Genomic DNA, 24218 nt, shown 5'->3' with positions numbered 1-24218 from the left:
GAAGATGGGCATCCAGCCAGGACGGGGTGTGCCGGCTCAACGCTCCTGGTCTCCAGTACGCCTCCTCGGTCCCGCATATCCTGCACCAGTTCTACGAACTGTATCGCCAGTGCGCGTGCACAGCCCAGTGCGTCCTGTGCTGATGCCTCACACATACTGTGCGGAAGTAGGCATTCAGCCAGGACGGGTTGTGCCAGCTCTCCGCTCCAGACCTCCAGTCCGCCTCCACAGTCCGGCCCGGCCTGTTCCTGCTCCTCGCACCAAGCCAGTGGTGCGCGTCGCCAGCCCAGCCCGGCCTGTTCCTGCTCCTCGCACCAAGCCAGTGGTGCGCGTCGCCAGCCCGGCCCGGCCTGTTCCTGCTCCTCGCACCAAGCCAGTGGTGCGCGTTGCCAGCCCGGCCCAGCCTGTTCCTGCTCCTCGCACCAAGCCAGTGGTGCGTGTCGCCAGTCCGGCCCGGCCCGTTCCTGTCCCTCGCACCAAGTCAGTGGTGCGTGTTCCTAGTCCGATCCGGCCCGTGCCTGCTCCTCGCACCAGACCAGTGGTGCGTTTGTCCGGTCCGGCATGGCCCGTGCTCGTTCCACCGGTGCCTGGTCCAGCACCGGTCAGCTACTCCACTCCGGAGCCAGAGCAGTCCGCTCCACCGGTGCCTGATCCAGTGCCGGTCAGCTGTTCCACTCCGGAGCCAGAGCAGTCCGCTCCACCGGGGTCTAGTCCAGCTCCGGTCAGCTATAAAGCTTGTTTTACACCATGTTTGTAAACAAAGAAAATGTAAACAAAACCTGTATAGCCTCAAAACTTTGTTAAAACTATAATTTTGATATCATGGATGGTCAGTCCTTGCATCCATAGCTCTCTGTCTATCAATTTGAAAATGATTTCTCCAACCCCATCCCTCAGCTTTTCAGCGAAACAGTGGTGGGGTGTTGCTTTGTTATTGTTTGAACTGCTGATTGCCGCTTTAAGACAACCTATAGTAAAATTAAAAGACACCTTCAATTTTCAGACTGAATATTAAATCCTCTATCAAATATGGACAAGCCCAAGCAAATTCACAGTAAGCGTCCACCATTTTGTTGGCACCTATCCTGCGTCTTCAGACCAGTGCAGATTAAGGAGACAAGAAGAGGAAGCCACCTCATGGTTAGCTACAAACCAAGCCTCTTCCTGAGTCATGTGACAGTGAGAAGGTGAACTTTCGCATAGAACAGGAAATAGAGCCCTTATCAGTCAGTCTCAGTATTCATACCATTTACAATTCAACCCCATATGTGCAAGGTGCATGTACGTAAATATATAATATCTAATCTATTACCGAAGAGTAATTCAGGAGATCATTAGACTAGAAAGGTAAGCGCTCTGGTTTTTTGACAGGATGCTGTTAATCTTTATCTTTAATGACATGACTTTGCTTCCTTAATACGTCTGTGAATAGATGCTTAGCATTACTTGTAGTGTCATTGTATGTTATGTTATCTTACTGTCTAGATTTACACTCTTTCAAGGTTGAAGTTTTGAGCTTTAATGCTTCTTCATAGTACTGCCAAAGACAATTATGTGGTTGTTACATTGAACTTACTCATATTGGGCATTGTATTATTTTCATGCAATGATGCAATGTGAATAAAAAGTTATACAGTATTGTACAATACTCACAAATACAGCTCATTGAACAGTTAAGAAATACTTCAACAGCCATCTTTGGTTAAAGGGGCAATCTGGGATTGGTACATCCACTCTGGACTTTTAAATGAATAAGATTACCCCTTTAACGTGAACACGTCTTTCTACAGCAGCAGCCAGTAATTGATTTTGTATTCAATTATAAAACAGTTATAAAACAATGATAAAACAGAGGGACCATTTGACCACAAGAACGTTCAACATATGTAGCCTATCGAGAACCACTGTATCTCTCTATGCACACTAAATCATTGTTGATGATTAGGCATTGGCCTAATTTGCATTGGCCTGTTTGTCTCTCCTTTAGTGTGTCACTTTAGTGTGTCAGTGCAGGAGTAACATGCCCACAGACCACATGTGGCATCCTTATGCTATTTTCAAAATCAAATACAATTTTATTGGCCACATGCGCCAAATACAACAGGTGTAGAATTTACTGTGAAATACTTACTTACGAGCCTATTCCCAACAATGCAGAGTTAAAAAGTAAGAAAAACATTTGCTAAAATAAAAGGAAATAGTAATACAATAAAATAACAATAACGAGGCTATACAGTGCATTTGGAAAGTATTTAGACCCCTTGACTTTATCCACATTTTGTTACGTTACGGCCTTATTCTACAATGAATTTAAAAAAGTATTCAGACCCATTGCTATGAGACTCGAAATTGAGCTCAGGTGCATCCTGTTTCCATTGATCATCCTTGAGCTGTTTCTACACCTTGGTTGTAGTCCACCTGTGGTAATTTCAATTGATTGGACATGATATGGAAAGGCACACACCTGTCTATATAAGGTCCCACAGTGCATGTCGGAGCAAAAACCAAGCCATGAGGTCGAAGGAATTGTCCGTAGAGCTCCAGGACAGGATTGTGTCGAGGCACAGATCTGGGGAACGGTACCAAAAAATGTCTGCAGCATTGACGGTCTCCAAGAACACAGTGGCCTCCATCATTCTTAAATGGAAGAAGTTTGGAACCACCAAGACTCTTCCTAGAGCTGGCCGCCCAGCCAAACTGAGCAACTGGGGGGAAGGGCCTTGGTCAGGGAGGTGACCAAGAACCCGATGGTCACTCTGACAGAGCTCCAGAGTTCCTCTGTGGAGATGGGAGAACCTTCCAGAAAGACAACCATCTCTGCAGCACTCCACCAATCAGGCCTTCATGGTAGAGTGGCCAGACAGAAGCCACTCCTCAGTAAAAGGCACATGACAGCCCGCTTGGAGTTTGCCAAAAGGCACCTAAAAGAAACTCAGACCATGAGAAAGAAGATTCTCTAGTCTGATGAAACCAAGATTGAACACTTTGGCCTGAATACCAAGTGTCATGTCTGGCGGAAACCTGGCACCATCCCTATGGTGAAGCATGGTGGTGGCAGCATCATGCTGGAGGGATGTTTTTCAGCGGCAGGGACTGGAAGGCTAGTCAGGATCGAGGGAAAGATGAACGGAGCAAAGTACAGAGAGATCCTTGACGAAAACCTGCTCCAGAGAGCTCAGGACCTCACATTGGGGCGAAGGTTCACCTTCCAACAGGACAATGACCCTAAGCACACAGCCAAGACAACACGGAGTGGCTTCGGGACAAGTCTCTGAATGTCCTTGAGTGGCCCAGCCAGAGCCCGGACTTGAACCCGATCGAACATCTCTGGAGAGACCTTAAAATGAGAGGATCTGCAGAGAAGAATGGGAGAAACTACCCAAATACAGGTGTGCCAAGCTTGTAGCGTCATACCCAAGAAGACTCGAGGCTGTAATCACTGCCAAAGGCGCTTCAACAAAGTACTGAGTAAAGGGTCTGAATACCTATGTAAATGTATATTTCAGTTTTTACATTTTTATATAAGAATTTAAAATACTGTTTTCGCTTTATCATTATGGGGTATTGTGTGTAGATGTAGAGGATTTATTTTTATTCAATCCATTTTAGAATAAGGCTGTAACGTAACAAAATGTGTAAAAAGGTCTTAATACTTTCCGAATGCACTATATACAAGGAGTACCAGTACCGAGTCAATGTGCAGGGCTACGAGGTAGTTGAGGTAATACAGTATGTACAGTCGTGGTCAAATGTTTTGAGAATGACACAAATATTGATTTTCACAAAGTCTGCTGCCTCAGTTTTTATGATGGCAGTTTGCATATACTCCAGAATGTTATGAAGAGTGATCAGATGAATTGCAATTAATTGCAAAGTCCCTCTTTTCCATGAAAATGAACTTAATCCCCAAAAAATATTTCCACTGCATTTCAGCCCTGCCACAAAAGGTCCAGCTGACATCATGTCAGTGATTCTCTCGTTAACACAGGTGAGACGAGGACAAGGCTGGAGATCACTCTGTCATGCTGATTGAGATTGAGTTAGAATAACAGACTGGAAGCTTTAAAAGGAGGGTGGTGCATGAAATCATCTTCCTCTGTTAACATTTACATTTCAGTCATTTAGCAGACGCTCTTATCCAGCATTTAGGGTTAAGTGCTTGAGGGCACATCGACAGATTTTTCACCTAGTCGGCTCAGGGATTAGAACCAGCGACCTTTCGGTTACTGGCACAACGCTCTTACCCACTAAGCTACCTGCTGCCCAAGAACTTAAAGGAGAGAGGTTCAATTGTTGGGAAGAAGGCGTCAGGGCGCCCAAGAAAGTCCAGCAAGTGCCAGGACGTCTCCTAAAGTTGATTCAGCTGCGGGATCGGGGCACCACCAGTGCAGAGCTTGCTCAGGAATGGCAGCAGGCAGGTGTGAGTGCATCTGCACACACAGTAAAGCAAATACTTTTGGAGGATGGCCTGGTGTTAAGAAGGGCAGTGAGGAAGTCACTTCTCTCCAGGAAAAACATCAGGGACAGACTGATATTCTGCAAAAGGTACAGGGATTGGACTGCTGAGGACTGGGGTAAAGTCATTTTCTCTGATGAATCCCCTTTCCGATTGTTTGGGGCACCTGGAAAAAAGCTTGTCCAGAGAAGACAAGGTGAGCGCTACCATCAGTCCTGTGTCATGCCAACAGTAAAGCATCCTGAGACCATTCATGTGTGGGGTTGCTTCTCAGCCAAGGGAGTGGGCTCACTCACAATTTTGCCTAAGAACACAGCCAGGAATAAAGAATTGTACCAACACATCCTCCGAGAGCAACTTCTCCCAACCATCCAAGAAAGGTTTGGTGACGAACAATGCCTTTTCCAGCATGATGGAGCACCTTGCCATAAGGCAAAAGTGATAACTAAGTGGCTCGGGGAACAAAACATCAACATTTTGGGTCCATGGCCAGGAAACTTCCCAGACCTTAATCCCATTGAGAACTTGTGGTCAATCCTCAAGAGGCGGTGGACAAACAAAACCCCACAAATTCTAACAAACTCCAAGCATTGATTATGTAAGAATGGGCTGCCATCAGTCAGGATGTGGCCCAGAAGTTAATTGACAGCATGCCAGGGTGGATTGCAGAGGTCTTGAAAAAGAAGGGTCAACACTGCAAATATTGACTCTTTGCATAAACTTAATGTAATTGTCAATAAAAGCCTTCGACACTTATGGAATGCTTGTAATTATACTTCAGTATACCATAGTAACATCTGACAAAAATATCTAAAAACACTGAAGCAGCAAACTTTGTGAAGACCAATACTTGTGTCATTCTCAAAACTTTTGACCACGACTGTACATGTAGGTAGGGGAAGAAGTGACGAGGCAATCAGCATATATAATCAAAAGAATAGCAGCAGCGTATGAAAAAGTGTGTGTATGTGTGTGTGTGTGTGTGTGGCGTCAATATGCATGTGTGTGTGAGCATATTTAGTGTGTGTGTGTGTGTGTGTGCGTTGGAGTGTCAGTGTAGTACTCTGTGTGTGGGTAGAGTCTATTGAGCCAGTGCAAAAAAAAAAAAAAAAAACTAGTAATGGTCGTAGAAGGCCTCTCAATTTTGGCGAGACTGTGCTCGTATCTGAACGGCATACTTGGAGAGATGATCCATTTGGCCAGAGCTGCCTGCTACACATGTACTGGTGCATTTTTCACTTACATACTGACCACACCGCTCGCGCGCGTGCTCCATCGCGTGCATGTTGATTTTGTCCCCCCACACCCAAAAAAATATCAAAACGAACTCTGAACCACCTATATTAATTTGGGAACAGATCGAAAAGCATTAGCTGTCACATACCACACTGTCACATTGCAGACTCCCTGTGGTACTATGGGCATGACATTTACAACATGCTAACTGGGGCACATTGACTTACATTTGGTTTTTGGTTAGAAATAGCTAATATTAGCGGTTGTTGGCATTGGCTAGTATAACAAAAAGCAAAGGATGGATTAATGCCTCTCTTTGTCCATAGACCACTTTCAAGGTTGGGAAACAAATATGTACATTTGTAATATGGCTGAACTATCCCTTTAATCATGATTTTACAAGTTGAAGTGGCATTGGTCGTGTAGGCCTATTCTCTGTCTGCCACAATAATGGTCCGTAGTGTTTATGTCAACATCAATGATGTCATGTTTATGTATGTAAGGCTCATTGATGGCCTTTTAGTGTGTAGACGTTTGTCTAAAATATGGCTGCTTGTTATTTGTAACAGATGGATGATATAGACTCCATGTTCACTGACCTGCTGGGAGAGATGGACCACTTAGCACAGGTGAGTTCTCACTGGGACCACTCTTATTTATAAACTACACTTCCCCTGATTCATCAGAAGTGTTCTACCAGAAATGAACAAACCAGACGTACAATACCAGTCAAAAGTTTGTTCCCACCTACTCATTCAAGGGTTTTTCTTTATTTTCAAAATGTTATGGCTATTTGAAGAATCTCAAATCTCAAATATATTTTGATTTGTTTAACACTTTTTGGTTACTACATGATTCCGTATATGTTATTTCATAGTTTTTATGTCTTCACTATTATTCTACAATGTAAAAATAAAGAAAAACCCTTGAATGAGTAGGTGTGTCCAAACTTTTGACTGGTAGTGTACATCAACAGCTGTGGTAAAGTCATTTTTGTTGAGACTCATCAGTGTCGTGGTGTAACCCAGGGACTACAGAGGGAAATTAGCCTTTGGGCTAAATCTGGAACATTTACAGGAGGTGTTGATTATTCTGCATTGTCCCTGTCAAATAAATTGTATAAAGTAAAGTGAATGACGAGAAACATTATCTGGTTTGAGTAATGGACACAAGTCATGGATTTTAAAGTCATAGCAAGGTGTCCTCAAGCAATGTGGCCCTCCATGACACTAGTATGTACAGTATGTGGCTTGCCAGATGAAACATTAGATGCCATTAATAGAATCCTGGCTAAGGCCTATGTGCATTGTACATCTTACTCAGCAGTAAACTCCTCTTAAAGGGGAATATCAGTATTTTACAACTTCATCTTAGATGGTTCCTCACCCTGTAAGTAGTCTATGGGCCAGGACAAACTGTAATCGATGGCTTGGTTTTCAGTAAACAGCCACTACAAACTACAGCTAACTTTAGCCACCGCTAGCTAACAATCAATGGAAGTGATAGGGACAACCGAGCAATTTGAAAAATGTCATGACTAAATCAACACAATATTTGGTTTGATGCTGCCATATCACTTCCATTGATTTTTAGTTGCTAGTGGTGGATAATGTTAGCTGAAGTTTGTAGTGGATGTAAAGAAAACCAAACTATGGATTACAGTTTCTCCTGGCCGATAGACTACTTTCAGGGTGAGGCACCATCAAATATGGAACATCCCCTTTAATGAATGTAGCTGTAAGGACAGGAGTGGTCCTTAGACCAAATGGCATTACATTTAAATCGAACACTACGGAATGGGTATTTATGCCAATTAAACCTCATATTGGCAGCCATGCTTTTGAAGAGCCACAAATATTGTGTCACTGTCTACAGTCTTATGCAAATTAATCATTCTTCCTGAATTTACATTTTCAATTTTGACCATGATTGGATTGATTCATCATTTTGATTACTTTCTGGGAGCATGCAGACCAACAGACCACAGAATCCATCCAAGGTTTCCTACCCCATGACTCAATGGGCTAAACATCTCATTGAGCATGGTTTCGAACATGAAAACATAAGTTTCTCTCTAAATTCATCAGGGTTCAGTTATGTGCCAGGGGAGATCATCTGCAGGTCGGCAGGTGGCCCAGTTCTATAGACTGTTTATGATATACAGTGGGGAGAACAAGTTTTTGATACACTGCCGATTTTGCAGGTTTTCCTACTTACAAAGCATGTAGAGGTCTGTAATTTTTATCATAGATACACTTCAACTGTGAGAGACGGAATCTAAAACAAAAATCCAGAAAATCACATTGTATGATTTTTAAGTAATTAATTTGCATTTTATTGCATGACATAAGTATTTGATCCATCAGTAAAGCAGAACTTAATATTTGGTACAGAAACCTTTGTTTGCAATTACAGAGATCATACGTTTCCTGTAGGTCTTGACCAGGTTTGCACACACTGCAGCAGGGATTTTGGACCACTCCTCCATACAGACCTTCTCCAGATCCTTCAGGTTTCGGGGCTGTCGCTGGACAATACGGACTTTCAGCTCCCTCCAAAGATTTTCTATTGGGTTCAGGTCTGGAGACTGGCTAGGCCACTCCAAGACCTTGAGATGCTTCTTACGGAGCCACTCCTTAGTTGCCCTGGCTGTGTGTTTCGGGTCGTTGTCATGCTGGAAGACCCAGCCACGACCCATCTTCAATGCTCTTACTGGGAGAAGGAGGTGGTTGGCCAAGATCTCGCAATACATGGCCCCATCCATCCTCCCCTCAATACGGTGCAGTCGTCCTGTCCCCTTTTCAGAAAAGCATCCCCAAAGAATTATGTTTCCACCTCCATGCTTCAACGTTGAGATGGTGTTCTTGGGGTTGTACTCATCCTTCTTCTTCCTCCAAACACGGCGAGTGGAGTTTAGACCAAAAAGCTATATTTTTGTCTCATCAGACCACATGACCTTCTCCCATTCCTCCTCTGGATCATTCAGATGGTCATTGGCAAACTTCAGACGGGCCTGGACATGCGCTGGCTTGAGCAGGGGGACCTTGCGTGCGCTGCAGGATTTTAATCCATGACGGCGTAGTGTGTTACTAATGGTTTTCTTTGAGACGGTGGTCCCAGCTCTCTTCAGGTCATTGACCAGGTCCTGCCATGTAGTTCTGGGCTGATCTCTCACCTTCCTCATGATCATTGATGCCCCACGAGGTGAGATCTTGCATGGAGCCCCAGACCGAGGGTGATTGACCGTCAACTTGAACTTCTTCCATTTTCTAATAATTGCGCCAACAGTTGTTGCCTTCTCACCAAGCTTGCCTATTGTCCTGTAGCCCATCCCAGCCTTGTGCATGTCTACAATTTTATCCCTGATGTCCTTACACAGCTCTCTGGTCTTAGCCATTGTGGAGAGGTTGGAGTATGTTTGATTGAGTGTGTGGACAGGTGTCTTTTATACAGGTAACGAGTTCAAACAGGTGCAGTTAATACAGGTAATGAGTGGAGAACAGGAGGGCTTCTTAAAGAAAAACTAACAGGTCTGTGAGAGCCGGAATTCTTACTGGTTGGTAGGTGATCAAATATTTATGTCATGCAATAAAATGAAAATTAATTACTTAAAAATCATACAATGTGATTTTCTGGATTTTTGTTTTAGATTCCGTCTCTCATAGTTAAAGTGTACCTATGATAAAATCGGCAGTGTTTCAAATACTTGTTCTCCCCACTGTATGAGTTGCCTACTGGGGACGTTTATGAAAACATTACATAACAGATTGAATAACTGCACCAGCTTTTTTTTTTGCAGTCAAAGTATTATGTTTTAATTATGATTGTGTTCTGCACAGCTTAGAAATGTCTTCGAGAAGGTCCTTGAAGAATACTTTTCTGGAGGGTTTTCTTAGAATTAATGTAAAAATGTTGCACACATTGTTGGAGTGTTCTCTATCTGCTTTAGTGTTATGTAAAACATACAGTTTCTATCTGGTCCTGTACTAAAATCTCTGTACGCAAACTCTTCATCTGAAACAATTTTTTTAACAGAGTCTTGGGTATGAAATGGAGCCCTCAGAAATGTCATCCAGCTCACAGAGAGAAAACAACTTCTCTATTGGGTTCACAGATTTGAACGGTGAGAAACATAAAGCAACACTACATCAGCAAACAGTGGAAATGTTATCTTGAAGCAAAAGGCCCAAGTGGGTGTGGTATATTGGCCATATACCACAAACCCAGAGGTCCCTTACTGCTATTGTAAACCGGTTACCAACATAAATAGAACAGTAAACAAGTATTTTTGCGTCATACCTGTGGTATATTTAAGCAATAAGGCCAGAGGGGGTGTGGTATATGGCCAATATACCACGGCTAAGGGCTGTTCTTATGCACGACGCAACGCGGAGTGCCTGGACACAGCCCTTAGCCGTGGTATATTGGCCATATATCACAAACCCCAGAGGTGCCTTATTGCTATTATAAACTGTTTACCAACGTAATTAGAGCAGTAAAAATAACAGTTTTGTCATACCTGTGGCTGTCAGCCAATCAGAATTCAGGGCTTGAACCACCCAGTTTATAATTAAGGAATAAGGCCCGAGGGGGTGTGGTACATGACCAATATATTAAGCAATAAGGCACGAGGGGGTGTAGTACATGACCAATATATCACGGCTAAGGGCTGTTATTAGGCACGACGCAAGCCAATCAGCATTCAGCCCTTATTTTTTTTATTTTACCTTTATTTAACTAGGCAAGTCAGTTAAGAACAAATTCTTATTTACAATGGCGGCCTACACCGGCCAAACCCGGACGACGCTGGGCCAATTGTGCGCCGCCCTATGGGACTCCCAATCAAGGCCGGTGGTGATACAGCCTGGAATCGAACCAGGGGGTCTGTAGTGACGCCTCAAGCACTGAAATGCAGTGCCTTAGACCGCTGCGCCACTCGGGAGCCCAAGGTGCTTTAATGCTATTATAAAGTGGTTACCAACGTAATTAGAGCAGTAAAAATAAATGCTTTGTCATACCTGTGGTATATGGTCTGATATACCACGGCTATCAGCCAATCAGCATTCAGGGCTCAAACCACCCAGTTTATAATGTCTGTTATACCACAGCATTGTTGAATAGTCGTTTCTGATTCTAGAATGGCCATTAAAACCAGATAATGGGACAGTTGGAAAACATATCGGGACACCTTGCAATCATGATGCAATATGCGCCTACACATGCAGACTGTACTTTACTGTACAAAGTTACAGAAACCTAAACCAACAACCACATACAAATTGGATACATTGTAAATGCAGTTGCAATAAGGAAAAACTTAGCTAGCTAGCTAGTCTAGCTAGCATTGATTTGTTTTTAATTCAGTTGTCATATTTGCAGGCTCGCTAGCAACAAACTATTTAGCTAGCTTCTAGCCTAGTGTTTGATATGCAATGCGATCTCCTTGTAATGAACAGTGTCGAGTGTCCTGATGAGAAGGCAAACTTTTCAAGCTATGCCAGGCAAAATCGGACATCATCAGCTCCTTATGGATGTATCCAAATGAATGTCAATAGAACACAGCTTAAACAAACGCAAATGCAGCTACTTTGCTGTTATTCTGGCTGAGAGATTGTGACTGTGTTAACCGTAGCTATTTGGCTAGCTAACAAGCAAGGGATAAGAACGTTGCCAGCGAGCATTGCAATGGAACATATAGAACGAACTGGGTCGCGTTATCTAGTTAGAAGTGCACATGTGCAATCAAGGGATGAGCTAGGCTACATGACGAGAGAACATTACCAGCCTGCATAGTGATCGAACTAACGACTTTGTCGCGTCCCTAGATATAGAACTAATCAAACAAACAACTGGGTCACGTCTCTAGATATATAGCTATTCGAACGAACGACTGGGTCGCGTCTCTAACAACCAAAAGATGACAAAGTATGAATTACCTTATGCATTTTTTTATATCAACGAAAACATTTTATTTATATCGGTAAATGTGTGCTTTATCATTGTTTTCTTTGGCAACTGTGGTATTAGCGGGATAAACGCCTTTGTTCTGTACATTACCTTGGAAAAATGAACTCCGCAAAAGGACTCAGCTCCGCCTCATCCCGCTGCGTCGTACATTATTTCCAAGGTACTATCTAGAACCTAAAAGGGTTCTTCAGCTGTCCCCATAGGAGAACACTTTGAAGAACCCTTTCTGGTTCCATGTAGAACCCTTTCCACAGAGGGGACAGACAAAGAACCCTTTTGGAACCTTTTTTTCTAAGAGTGTAATGTACAGAACGTCGGCATTTATTATTTTCATACACACGGCTGAAATGCTGTTTCAGCCAATCAGTATCAAGGACCCGAACTACCTGGTTTACAATTAAGAGTTGATGCATATGACAAATATTGTAAATATTTTAAGTCCTGCTTGCCAACAGCAACCTTTTTAAGCACATTTGACTAGTACATGAGTTAGAAAGGTAAAAGTATTCATAAGAAGGGAAGTGGTTGTGTTATCACATCTTACCCTCATCCCTAGTTGATAAGATAAACCCCTCCCCCTCATCTCCCATCTTCCTCTCTGGCAGAATCTCTAAATGAGCTAGAGGATCAGGACCTGGATGCTCTGATGGCTGATCTGGGGTCAGATTTGGCAGAGACAGAGGAGAGACTGAACGCAACTAAGACGGGACATGTCCACACACAGCAGCACAAGTCCGGCTACTCCACCCCACAACAAAATGTCAGAGCACCTATCTCCTTGTCCCAAATGTCATCACTGGCGTACTCCTCATCCGCTCTACCTCCTGAACCCCCCAAACCACTTCTACCGGTAACTGTGACTGTGTTACCCTAGGCATTAGCCAGGGGAGCTAATGCAAGTCTTCAGGTCTCAACTATTTATGTTTAAAATGCACAAAAACACTACAGTGAATACTGTAGTATTTACTGTAGTATAGTGTAGTATACTGTATTATACTGTAGTATTTACAGTTAACTATAGTATAAAAATACTGTAAAACTGTAGTATATACTAAAGTTTTGAATGTAGGGTTTTTACAGATTGTATTATACTGTAGTATTTGTAGTTGTGTTTTTAGGGACTTAGTATACTGAAGTATTTACTGTAGTGTTATTGCAGACATTACTGTAGTTTATTTGTTTTATTATCTTTGACATAGAAGTGGAGGCTTTCTCCTTCAGGAAACCTACTGACTGAGGTCTGAACGGATAGTTCAGAGCTTCTGCTCTTTTCTATAACCTGTACGGAACACAATATATGGTCTATACGCAGCATGTAGGTTTCTCAGTTATGGGTGGCAGAAATTGCGAATTACCGGAGTATATGCAAATAAGATATTGTAGTATTTACTATAGTTAAACAAAATAGTGTGTTTTTGATGACATTTCTGTAGTATTTACTACAGTGTTTTTTTTTGGTTAATACTGTAGTATTTACTATAGTATTTTACAGTATACCACAGCATTCTATAGTAAGTACAACACATGATCGAGGGATACTACAGTGTGTAGTATAGTATTCTATATTATACTACAGTTTACTATAGAATTCTACAGTAAGTACTGTAGTTTTCTATAGTAAACTGTAGTATTTTTTCATGTGGGTTTAGCACTTTTTTACATTCCTGCTCTTTTAATCAAACAATATACCAACATTTTTCCAGGGAGAGGCCGAAGCACAAGCCAAAACTGACAAAATCAAGCTGGCTCTGGAGAAGCTAAAAGAAGCCAAATTTAAGAAGGTATATTGGGTTGATTTCACTAAACCAGCTATAACAGCTTCACATTGTGAGGATATGAGCTACCCCTGTATCCTTCAAAGCACTTTGAGTTGGATAAAAATGCTATATGCAATTCTTTCTAGTAATAATTGTTAATTACTAGAATGGCAATCCCCAATCAAGTCAGCGTTCTGTGGGCCAGCAGTCATATTGAGTGTACCCAATAAGTAATGATATTTCTATGGCTATTTGTATGTACCTCCTGCTAGTTGGTGGTGAAGGTGATGATGAGCGACGGCAGCTCCAAGACACTGATGGTGGACGAGAGACAGACGGTCAGGGACGTGCTGGATAATCTGTTTGAGAAGACCCACTGCGACTGCAGCGTGGACTGGAGCCTGTGTGAGACCAACCACGAGCTGCAGACTGGTGAGGCTCACACACACCAGACCTGAGTCATTTACATTACATTTACATTTTAGTCATTTAGCAGACGCTCTTATCCAAAGCGACTTACAGGAGCAATTAGGGTTAAGTGCCTTGCTCAAGGGCACATCGACAGATTTTTCACCTAGTCGGCTCGGGGATTAGAACCAGCGACCTTTCAGTTACTGGCACAACGCTCTTAACCACTAAGCTACCTGCCGCCCCATGAGTACAGGTGGTATTTGTTTTTTGTCAAACACTTTGAGCATTTGATTGAGCCTGGCTGAAGTGCCAGTTGGATCAGGTTTGCGCTTTTTAGACTCTTCCATTAGTTCCATTGCACCAAGCAAGCTCAATCACGTGCGGTCAAAGTACACTATATATACAAAAGTATGTGGACACCCCTTCAAAAGAGTGGATTCGGCTATTTCAGCCACACCCATTGCTGACAGGTGAATAAATTGAGTACACCGCCATGCAATCTCCATAGACAAACGTTGGCAGTAGAATGGCCTTACTGAAGAGCTCAGTGACTTTCAACATGGCACCGTCATAGGATACTGCCTTTCCAACAAGTCAATTTGTCAAATATCTGCTCTGCTAGAGCTGCTGTTATTGTGAAGTGGAAACCTCTAGGAGCAACAACATCTCAGCCGCAAAGTGGTAGGCCACACAAGCTCACAGAACGGGACCGCTGAGTGCTGAAGTGCGTAGCGAGTAGAAATCGTCTGTCCTCGGTTAAAACACTCACTAACGAGTTCCAAACTGCCTCTGGAAGCAACGTCAGCACAAGAACTGTTCGTCAGGAGCTTCATGAAATGGGTTTCCATGGCCGAGCAGCCGCACACAAGCCTAAGATCACCATGCGCAATTCCAAGCGTCGGCTGGAGTGGTGTAAAGCTCGCCTCCACTGGACTCTGGAGCAGTGGAAACGCGTTCTCTGGAGGGATGAATCATGCTTCACCATCTGGCAGTCCGACTGACAAATCTGGGTTTGGCGGATGCCAGGAGAATGCTACCTGCCCCAATGCATAGTGCCAACTGTAATGTTTGGTGGAGGAGGAATAATGGTCTGGGGCTGTTTTTCATGTTCCAGGCTAGGCCCCTTAGTTCCAGTGGAGGGAAATCTTAACGCAACAGCATACAATGACATTCTAGACGAAGAGGACCGGCCACCCCTCAGAGACTGGTTCCTCCCTAGGTTTCTTCCTAGATTCCTGCCTTTCTAGTGAGTTTTTCCTAACCACCGTGCTTCTACATCTGCATTGCTTGCTGTTTGGGGTTTTAGGCTGTGTTTCTGAATAAGCACTTTGTGACATCTGCTGATGTAAAAAGGTTGATTTGATTTGTCCTTCCAACTTTGTGGCAACAGTTTGGGGAAAGCCCTTTCCTGTTCCAGCATGTCAATGCCCCCGTGCACAAAACGAGGTCCATACAGAAATGGTTTATCGAGATCGGTGTGGAAGAACTTGACTGGTCTGCACAGAGCCCTGACCTCAACCCATCGAACACTTTTGGGATGAATTGGAACGCTGACTGCGAGCCAGGCCTAATCGCCCAACATCAGTGCCCGACCTCACTAATGCTTGTGTGGCTGAATGGAAGCAAGTCCCCCGCAGCAATGTTCCAACACGGAAAGCCTTCCCAGAAGAGTGGAGGCTGTTATAGCAGCAAAGGGGGGACCAACTCCATATTAAAAGCCCATGATTTTGGAATGGGATGTTCGATGAGCAGGTCTCCACATACTTTTTGTCATGTAGTATATTGTAGGTATGATTTAAGATATGATATTGTATGATTGATGTATATCATTTTCATAAAGCAATGAAGCGCCTCTTTGTTCTAATTGCAGAAAGGGGGTTTGAAGACCATGAATATCTAGTGGAGCCTCTTTCTGCATGGACACGAGACAGTAAAAACAAAATAATTTTCCTTCTGAGACCCAACAAATATCTCTTCTTCAAAGACCCCCAGGTGAGTACAGTAGACACCTGGGCACCAAACATTAAGCACCAAACTGAAAAACTTCTCCAACCCACCCCCCAAAAAATCATTTTTGTTTTCTGTTGCAGAAATCTTTAAAACATTTTCCGTTGCGTGCCCATATGAACATGACCCAGAGTTCACACAAAATAGTGCAGTTAACTGTGCTTTCTAATTTAAGCCAATGAGCTGTCTCTACTTCTGCCAACGTTTTAACCAAACAAAAGATTTTAAGTAAAGACAAACTGGCAACCAAGCTCTTTGTTTTAGTTCCATTATTGATATCCCTATGCTGACATTGTCATTTCACATCAACTTCAAGATATTCTACCTATGGAAGAAAGACAAAAAATGTATGAATGAGATAAAAGAAAGCCATAAGGAACTTCTGCTAAAGGTGAGTCATCACAAACACACCTGTAGTCTTCTCTGTAGCCTATACAGTACACATATTTACTGTACCAATATTTTATTGAAGGAGTTCTCCTTCCTCTTGAGAAAATCAGGCTTATCCAAACCCTCAAACACTTCCACACACCTTATTTTCTATTTCTGAATCCAGGAAAATGTCGATGGTCCTTCTCTCATCGTCCCAGACCTGGAGGGGCTGCTGTATCTGAGAGAGGACGGGAAGAAATCGTGGAAACGTCGCTACTTCCTGCTCAGGGCTTCTGGAATATACTATGTGCCTAAAGGAAAAACAAAGGTACAGGAGGTGACATAATGACCATCAAATCGATCTCACAGCAAAAAGAAAGGAGGATCAAGGCATTCTTCATATAATTAATTGATTTTTAAAATTACATAAAAAATTATTTGTATGTTATGTTCAATGGAAACAAAGATGACAAACTCTGATGCGTTTCGGCTGCTTGGCCTTCGTCAAGTTGAGTAAACATCTTGTCATTACATAGTCTTGTACATACAGTATACTGTATAGGCAGTTTATGAACTAATATATAGACGTATATTTTGTGTCTGCAAAACTGGAGGTAAAACGGTTAAAAACAATTGGTTCAGGAAGTCCACAGTGCACACATTCATTCATGTTGGGACCTTTCAGACTAAAACACTACACTAGGAAATCCTTACTCACTGGATCTCCAATAATATGATCCATATCGTCGCTGTCTGATGAGAATCTAGTAACTCCATTTGTTACCAACTTTTTTATTTTCTTTATTTTTCTTGAAAGCAGTGACAACCCTCAATGTACTCTGAACATTTCATGACTCTAGGACCAAGAACATTTATTCAAAATAGCTTCTGAATTTCATAATTCTATGTTTGTTAATGGGAAAATATGGTAATTTTTACAACTCCTGAAAAGTCTCTGTTTTAGAGATAAGATGTTTTCATCAGACAGCAACAATATGACCTAAAGTCTACTTATTCAGGTTTTCTCATGTTTTTCTCCCTTGGCAGACATCCAGGGACCTGGCGTGCTTCATTCAGTTTGACAAAGTCAACATCTACACCACCACTGATTACAAACAGAAATACAAAGCACCAACTGATTTCTGCTTCATCCTCAAGGTAGGCCATCCATCTTGGAGGAAAGAATAACAGGATGTTATCATTTTGTCACAGTGGACATTTGTCTTCTGCTCTTCTCCCATCAAATCCCTGAGGTAACAGACGGGGTAAAATGTATGCACTCACTAACTGTAAGTCGCTCTGGATAAGAGCGTCTGCTAAAATGACTCAAATGTAAAATGTAACACACACACACATCTTTATCAGGCTGAAAGCAGTCACAGTGCAATGGTCCTGGAGCAATTTTGGGGGTTAACTGCTCTGTAAAGCTCTTATAGAACCCAGACAGAGAGCTTCAGGGTTTAGACTAACTGGGTGGAAAGTCCGTGTTTTTGGGGTGTCCATGTTTGTGCCATTTAGTGTACTGAAGCTCAAATCGATTTGTTAAAAACTGTTTGAAGACTGATAGTCTGATGTTATGGGAAAAATACATTTCCACCTCAATACTGTACCTTTGAAACGTTTAAAAATGCAAAGTTTTGAGAGCCAGCATGGAAGAAAATAAGCTGAAAACATCATTCAGAATATTTGCATGTTTAAATATAGGCTAGATGTGTTCGACAGGAAGTTGTGCACTGCAACTACTTTAACACATTGCCAAGGCGCCACCACACACAGGCAGACACACGTTTCCCACAGTGATCTCTGAAGGATCACACAAAACTAGCTGTTGTGAGGAACAAGAGAGACAAAGAATACAAGACAGACAGAGAGACAGTCAGACAGAGAGACAGACAGGGGGTCAACTTAAATGACCTGATGTCAGTCGTCAAGGAGGCATTTTAATAAGGAAAACTTTCCCTGCCCAGAATAGGATTTTCTCAGACAGAGAACGAAAGCAGGGGGAGTGAGGTGTCAGTTGGTTGAAGTGCAAAGTAGCTCTGACACATGCTGGGTTGTGGTTTCCCTTAAAATAATGTTTGGGGTCGGGTACTTAGAACCTTGCAGCTTGGTTGAGCTGTGTCTGATGGTCTTTACTACACCAACTACAATTTACTGCTCATCCCCTATGTTCTCACCAGACCTGGGTTCAAATGCTATTTGAAATCTTTCTAATACTTTGAGCGTTTGCTTTAGCCTGCTTAGAGTGCCAGATGGGCGGGGTTTCCCCTTTTGCTACTATTCTATTGGTTCCATTGCGCCAGGCAAGCTTAATCAAGCCCAGCTAAAGTATCTGAAATAATTTGACATAGTTTGTGAACCCAGATCTGCCCCCATGTTCTCTCTACGATTTCACCTCACAAGTTTATGATAGTGGTGGTTCTCATGGTAAGGTCACACCAGCAAGGAAGTGAATGTAGGTTCATGAAGTTCACGAGAAATAACTTATATCAAATATGATCTATTATATTGACAAGATAGTCTGTAATAAGGTCCTCAATCAGCCTTCTGAATTGACCTAGAGCAGGGCTGCCCAACCCTCTTCCTGGAGATCTACTGTCATGTAGGTTTTCAGTCCAACCCTAATTTAGCGTATCTGATTCAGCTAGTTAAGGTCTTGTTGAGCAGCTAATAAGTAGAATCAGGTGTGTTAAATCAGGGTTGGACTGAAAACCCACAGGTAGGTAGATCTCCAGGAAGAGGGTTGGGCAGCCCTGCCCTAGAGGCACCAAAACATAAAATGTAAGAACATTTTGAAGATTGTTCCACAAATAAGGTGCAAGAAAAGCTGATTTACCTAACTCAGTAGAGACCAAAGGAATTTCCAGCGCTAACCATCCCTGAGACCGGGTGTGGTAACTCGTATGTCTAAAGTTTAGTAAAGATGTTAGGTACAGTGGGACTTTTAGTAAAAGGGCTTTATAAATGAAAACATAGCAATGTATCAAATCAAATTGTATTTGTCACATGCGCCAGGTGTAGACCTTACAGTGAAATGTTTACTTACAAGCCCTAACCAACAATGCAGTTTTAAGAAAAATAAGTCTTAAGTAAACAATAGATAAGTTAAAAAAAAAGCAGTAAAATAACAGTAAAAATAACAGTAGCGAGGCTATATACAGGGGGTACCGGTACAGAGGTAATTGAGGTAATATGTACATGTAGGTAGAGTTAAAGTGACTATGCATAGATAATAAACAGAGAGTAGCAGCAGCGTAAAGAGGGGGTGGGGGTTGGGGGGGGGGACAATGCAAATAGTCTGGGTAGCCATTTGATTAGCTGTTCAGGAGTCTAATGGCTTGGGGGTAGAAGCTGTTAAGAAGCCTTTTGGACCTAGACTTGGCACTCCAGTACCGTGTGCCGTGCGGTAGCAGAGAGAACAGTCTATGACTAGGGTGGCTGGAGTCTTTGACAATTTTTAGGGCCTTCCTCTGACACCACCTTGTATAGAGGTCCTGCATGGCAGGAAGCTTGGCCCCAGTGATGTACTGGGCTGTACGCACTACCCTCTGTAGTGCCTTGCGGTCGGAGGCCGAGAACTTACCATACCAGGCAGTGATACAACCAGTCAGGATGCTCTCTATGGTGCAGCTGTATAACTTTTTGAGGATCTGAGGACCCATGCCAAATCTTTTCAGTCTCCTGAGGGGGAACCTACGCGATATCAAAGAGGGCCAACCAACTTTCTGGTAGAGAATGCAGTGATGAGTACTAAAATTGTTATTATTATTATTATTATTATAAAATTGTTGCCCGTAATAAAGCGCAGTGCACTATGGTCCTCTGTAGCTCAGCTGGTAGAGCACGGCGCTTGTAACGCCAAGGTAGTGGGTTCGATCCCCGGGACCACCCATACACAAAAGAATGTATACATGACTGTAAGTCGCTTTGGATAAAATTTTGTTCATTTATTTACCTACGAGTAAAGTACGTTTTTTCGATTAGCTCTGTGTCCAAAACCTCCACGCAGGGAGGAACAAACCCGCACACTAACGACAACCAAAACATGAACAAACACGCACAACACACAGTGTGAGACAGAGGGTTAAATAGGGAAGACATAACTAAATGATGGGAAACAGGTGTGACCAATAAAGACAAAACAAGTCGAACATAGACACATGGATCGGTATTAGCTAGTACTCCGGTGACGACGAACGCCTAAGCCTGCCCGAGCAAGGAGGAGGCGCAGCTTTGGCTGAATTCATGACAGTACCCCCCCACTTGACGCGTGGCTCCAGCCGTGCGCCGAACCTGGCCTCTGGGACGGCCAGAAGGACACGGAGCAGGGCGAGTCGGATGACTACGGTGGAAATCCCTCCTAGGGACCCAGCACTGTTCCTCCGGAATGTACCCCTCCCACTCCACGAGATACTGCAGGCCCCCCACCCGACGCCTTGAATCCAAGATGGACCGGCCTGAGTACGCCGGTGCCCCCTCGATGTCCAGTGGGGGCAGAGGAACCTCCCGTACCTCAGACTCCTGGAGTGGACCAGCTACTACCGGCCTGAGGAGAGAAACATGGAAAGAGGGGTTAATACGATAATTAAGAGGAAGCTTTAACCTATAACAAACCTCGTTCAATCTCCTCAGGACTTGAAATGGCCCCACAAACCGCCGACCCAGCTTCCGGCAGGGCAGGCGAAGGCGCAGGTTTCGGGTCGAGAGCCAGACCCGGTCCTCACTGCGGTGACGATCGGCGCCTTTTGTCGCCTGATGGCCCGCTGCAGGTGTACATGAGCAGCGCTCCAGGTCTCTTCCGAGCGCCGAAACCACTCATCCACCGCAGGATCCTCGATCTGGCTCTGATGCCAAGGTGCCAGGACCGGCTGATAACCTGTTATGAGAATTATTTAACAAACTATTTCAGTGTCTCTGTGCGTCTCCCAAAAGGCTGAGTCCCGGTCTGCATAGTCAGAGATTTATTCAGAGATTTATTCATTGAGAATTCTGCCATCACAATTTCAGAGTCCATCTTTTATACTCACACGTCATACAAAAATCCCTCCCCTCTTTAGGCAGGCTGTAGTTTTCCACTTTAAAACTGCTCTCCTGACCATCAGTTCTCACACACACACACACACACACACACACTCTTCCAAGCCTAACAGTTTCTCTCCTCCCTAAATTCCTCAGTTATCTTGGTTTCTCAGTTGCCTGTAGACAGTTCTCCTTGTTCTTTGTTGTCTGGTCTAACTCTTACTCACATTGCTAAATAGTAGCTCAATGTCATAGTCTTTACTGGTCCTACACTCACACATTCTAACACATTTCACACAGTTTCGGGGTGTAATAATTAGTCATTAATAATTATTCTATCAATCCACCCTTTGACTAAATATTACACGCATACTCACAAAAGATATGTTGTTATAGAAATGAATCACACACATTGAAGCATATAAGTTGATTTGCATATAAAAACATAAAAAATTGTCTCATTCAATACAGGTTCATCAGGGTTACCCCATGATTAAAAGTGTAACGTTACTCTTTAGCAATGGTACCTAACCTGTTTACCCACTATCTGGAAACAACAGTCTAAGCCTATAGTGAAGAACATTTGCTTCATCACATCCTGCAACATCGGTTAACTAGTACATCATACTTAAAACAAGACTTTAATACTCAAAAAATCATTACAATAACTTTTAAACTAGACATTTAAAGTTCTAGGAAAACATCCAGTCTCAAACTATCTGAATCGTCGTCGTCGTCCTCCACCAAGCCTGGTGGGTCATATTCTTCATTCCTTAGGTTGGAGTCCGGGATTGGGCTGTATCTCACCATCTGTTGGGAAACTGCATGCTCCAACGCCTTGCTCACCAACCCTCGGACACAGGGAATAAGACAACATCCACAAAGAACAAGCATACCCATAGACGCGATGGCCGCGCCTAAAATAGTTACAACAATAGTTTTCCATTTACCAAACATTTGATCAAACCAACCAGTCATTGATGTATTCACCCCCCAGTTCTCAGCCCATTCTTTACTTAATGTAGTGAGACCTGCCAGTGCTCTAGTTACTGTACCATCTGGGGCTGTATTGTTGGGAATAAACATACAACAATGACCTCCCACCATCTTGTAAATCCGCCCTTCTCTGCTAAAAGCATTTCGAGAACCAAACTATTCTGCAGGTCATGAGTGAGGTGGCGGATAGTTGGCCTGAGATTCTCTTCACTGCATCCCTTGTCTAATTAACGAACCTTTGTAGATGTAATTAATCCAGTCAACATTTTTATCAATTGTAACCCACCAGAAAAACTTTGTTGTAAACCCTTCTCCAATTTGATCTGTGATTCGCATTACTTTGGTGTCTATAACATTGATAATCTCTGGGGTTCATGGTGAATTGGGGTGCCTTAGTATTATCCTTTTTAAGAGTGGTTATTTTAATATCAGAACAATTAGGTAAGGTTTGGTTTGATCCCAAATCTATCACACAAGAGAACATGGTCTGAGGCATAGGTGCAGTTAGAAGGGTTGGCCTACCTGTTGAACAGGCATAACAATTAGTTTGACCCAACACCCTAGCTGTGTAGTTCATCCACCTTACCCAGAAGTTCTCATTTGAAATTCCTTCTACTTCTCCTTGGTTCATTTCCTGCAAGAATAAATATTCTACCCTTGGTGGTTTAGTGCTATTTAGGATTCCTTCTGAGGGCCTTCCAAGGGGTATTAAACTATTTGTTGATACCTCTGGTGATAACATTGGATCTACCTGCTGATGTGTCTTGGAGGTGGAAGATTCATTTCTCTCCTGAAAAATGAGCCTCAAACATATATCTGCCCCGAAATCATCAACACAGGCCCAATAGTTCCTTGCTATGTCATCTTGCATAATTGACTTTACCGTTATCACCAGTTCCGTTTTACATTTATCATGGGTTTGTTTAATTCCCCATCGGTGTGCTGCGTCCATTCCATTCTCATAGTATGTTCCCCAGGTATGTTTAAACACCCTTGCCCAGGGACATGAGCGTTCCCCAGTGCAAATGTATTTCCCATACCTTCTAGGACCTAACTTTCTTGTACACACCCCCTTCTTACCAAAGCCCCCAAAACCTCCTATCTCTTCATGGGAGAAGTCGAATGGTATCTTGAATCCCCATCTTGTCCTAAACTGACTTTAACTATTAAAATAATCATTCCCCCAATAGTCTTTCTTGGTTTCAGTATTTCTACGAGATCTAATCAGTGCATCATTTCCCTGTTTAGGTTGACCTGGATTAATCCATAATTTGGTTAACATGATGATGCAGCTCAGAGTCCCCAAAAATCCCCAAAACCGCCATCCCAATCCTGTCCCTGACCCACCTGCCTGGTACTTCCCCATACCCACACCTCTATAAACACCCCACAGTGATGAAAGGTCGGGGTAGGGTTTCTTCGTTAACCGAGTTTACCCCCGAACCCTAGTGGGTCAGTTCTTCTCTTTAAATCTGTGTGTGTTCAACGGTGTTGGTATGTGGGCCTACCTTTTTGCAGTGGGTAACGTGGACCCAAGTGGCTCTCTCAGCTATTCTTATAGCGAAGGCAGTTACCAATAGGACTTGGTATGGTCCCTCCCAGCGTAGCTGCTTTCAATCATTTTTCCTCAACGATTGGATCCACATCCAGTCTCCAGGTTATATACTATGAATCACCTTCTCCTTTAATTCTCATGTAGGACACAAATTCTTAGAAATAAGGGTATGGTTAACGAACAATTTTCTCATGTATTCTGCTAGTGTATTCTCTAGTTCTATGTCTGCCTGTTCTGGTCCTGCCAAATGTGGCATTCTGTAAGGTCTTCCAAACACTTTCTCAAAGGGGGATAACCCATCTTTATCTGGGGTTACTCTACATTTCTTCCCTTCACTCTGTGATAACTCTATAAAATCCATTTCCAATTGCTGGAAGGGGTACTTAGCCGGAGGATACTCACCCTGAGGTGCCCTTTGTCTGCCCTGGTGATTATTTTGAGC

The 24218-nt window shown here is 43.1% G+C and overlaps 1 protein-coding gene across 1 annotated transcript in view; it reads left to right on the top strand.

Annotated features, from left to right (window-relative positions):
* Positions 1-1269: 1269 nt before the first annotated feature.
* Positions 1270-24218, top strand: part of LOC311098610 (amyloid beta A4 precursor protein-binding family B member 1-interacting protein-like) — a 44169-nt gene continuing 21220 nt past the window's right edge. Inside the window, exons 1-10 of the mRNA XM_084139142.1 lie at positions 1270-1347; positions 6262-6321; positions 9728-9815; positions 12265-12509; positions 13363-13440; positions 13689-13848; positions 15698-15819; positions 16151-16225; positions 16391-16534; positions 17254-17364. Of these exons, the coding sequence (XP_083995268.1) occupies positions 6262-6321; positions 9728-9815; positions 12265-12509; positions 13363-13440; positions 13689-13848; positions 15698-15819; positions 16151-16225; positions 16391-16534; positions 17254-17364 (1083 nt within the window). The 5' untranslated portion in view covers positions 1270-1347. The remainder of the gene's footprint in view (positions 1348-6261; positions 6322-9727; positions 9816-12264; positions 12510-13362; positions 13441-13688; positions 13849-15697; positions 15820-16150; positions 16226-16390; positions 16535-17253; positions 17365-24218) is intronic.

Source organism: Coregonus lavaretus, assembly GCF_964263955.1.
Source record: "Coregonus lavaretus genome assembly, chromosome: 23".
In the NCBI taxonomy this organism is placed as follows: Eukaryota; Metazoa; Chordata; class Actinopteri; order Salmoniformes; family Salmonidae; genus Coregonus; species Coregonus lavaretus.
This window is presented reverse-complemented; position numbering and strand designations above follow the sequence as displayed.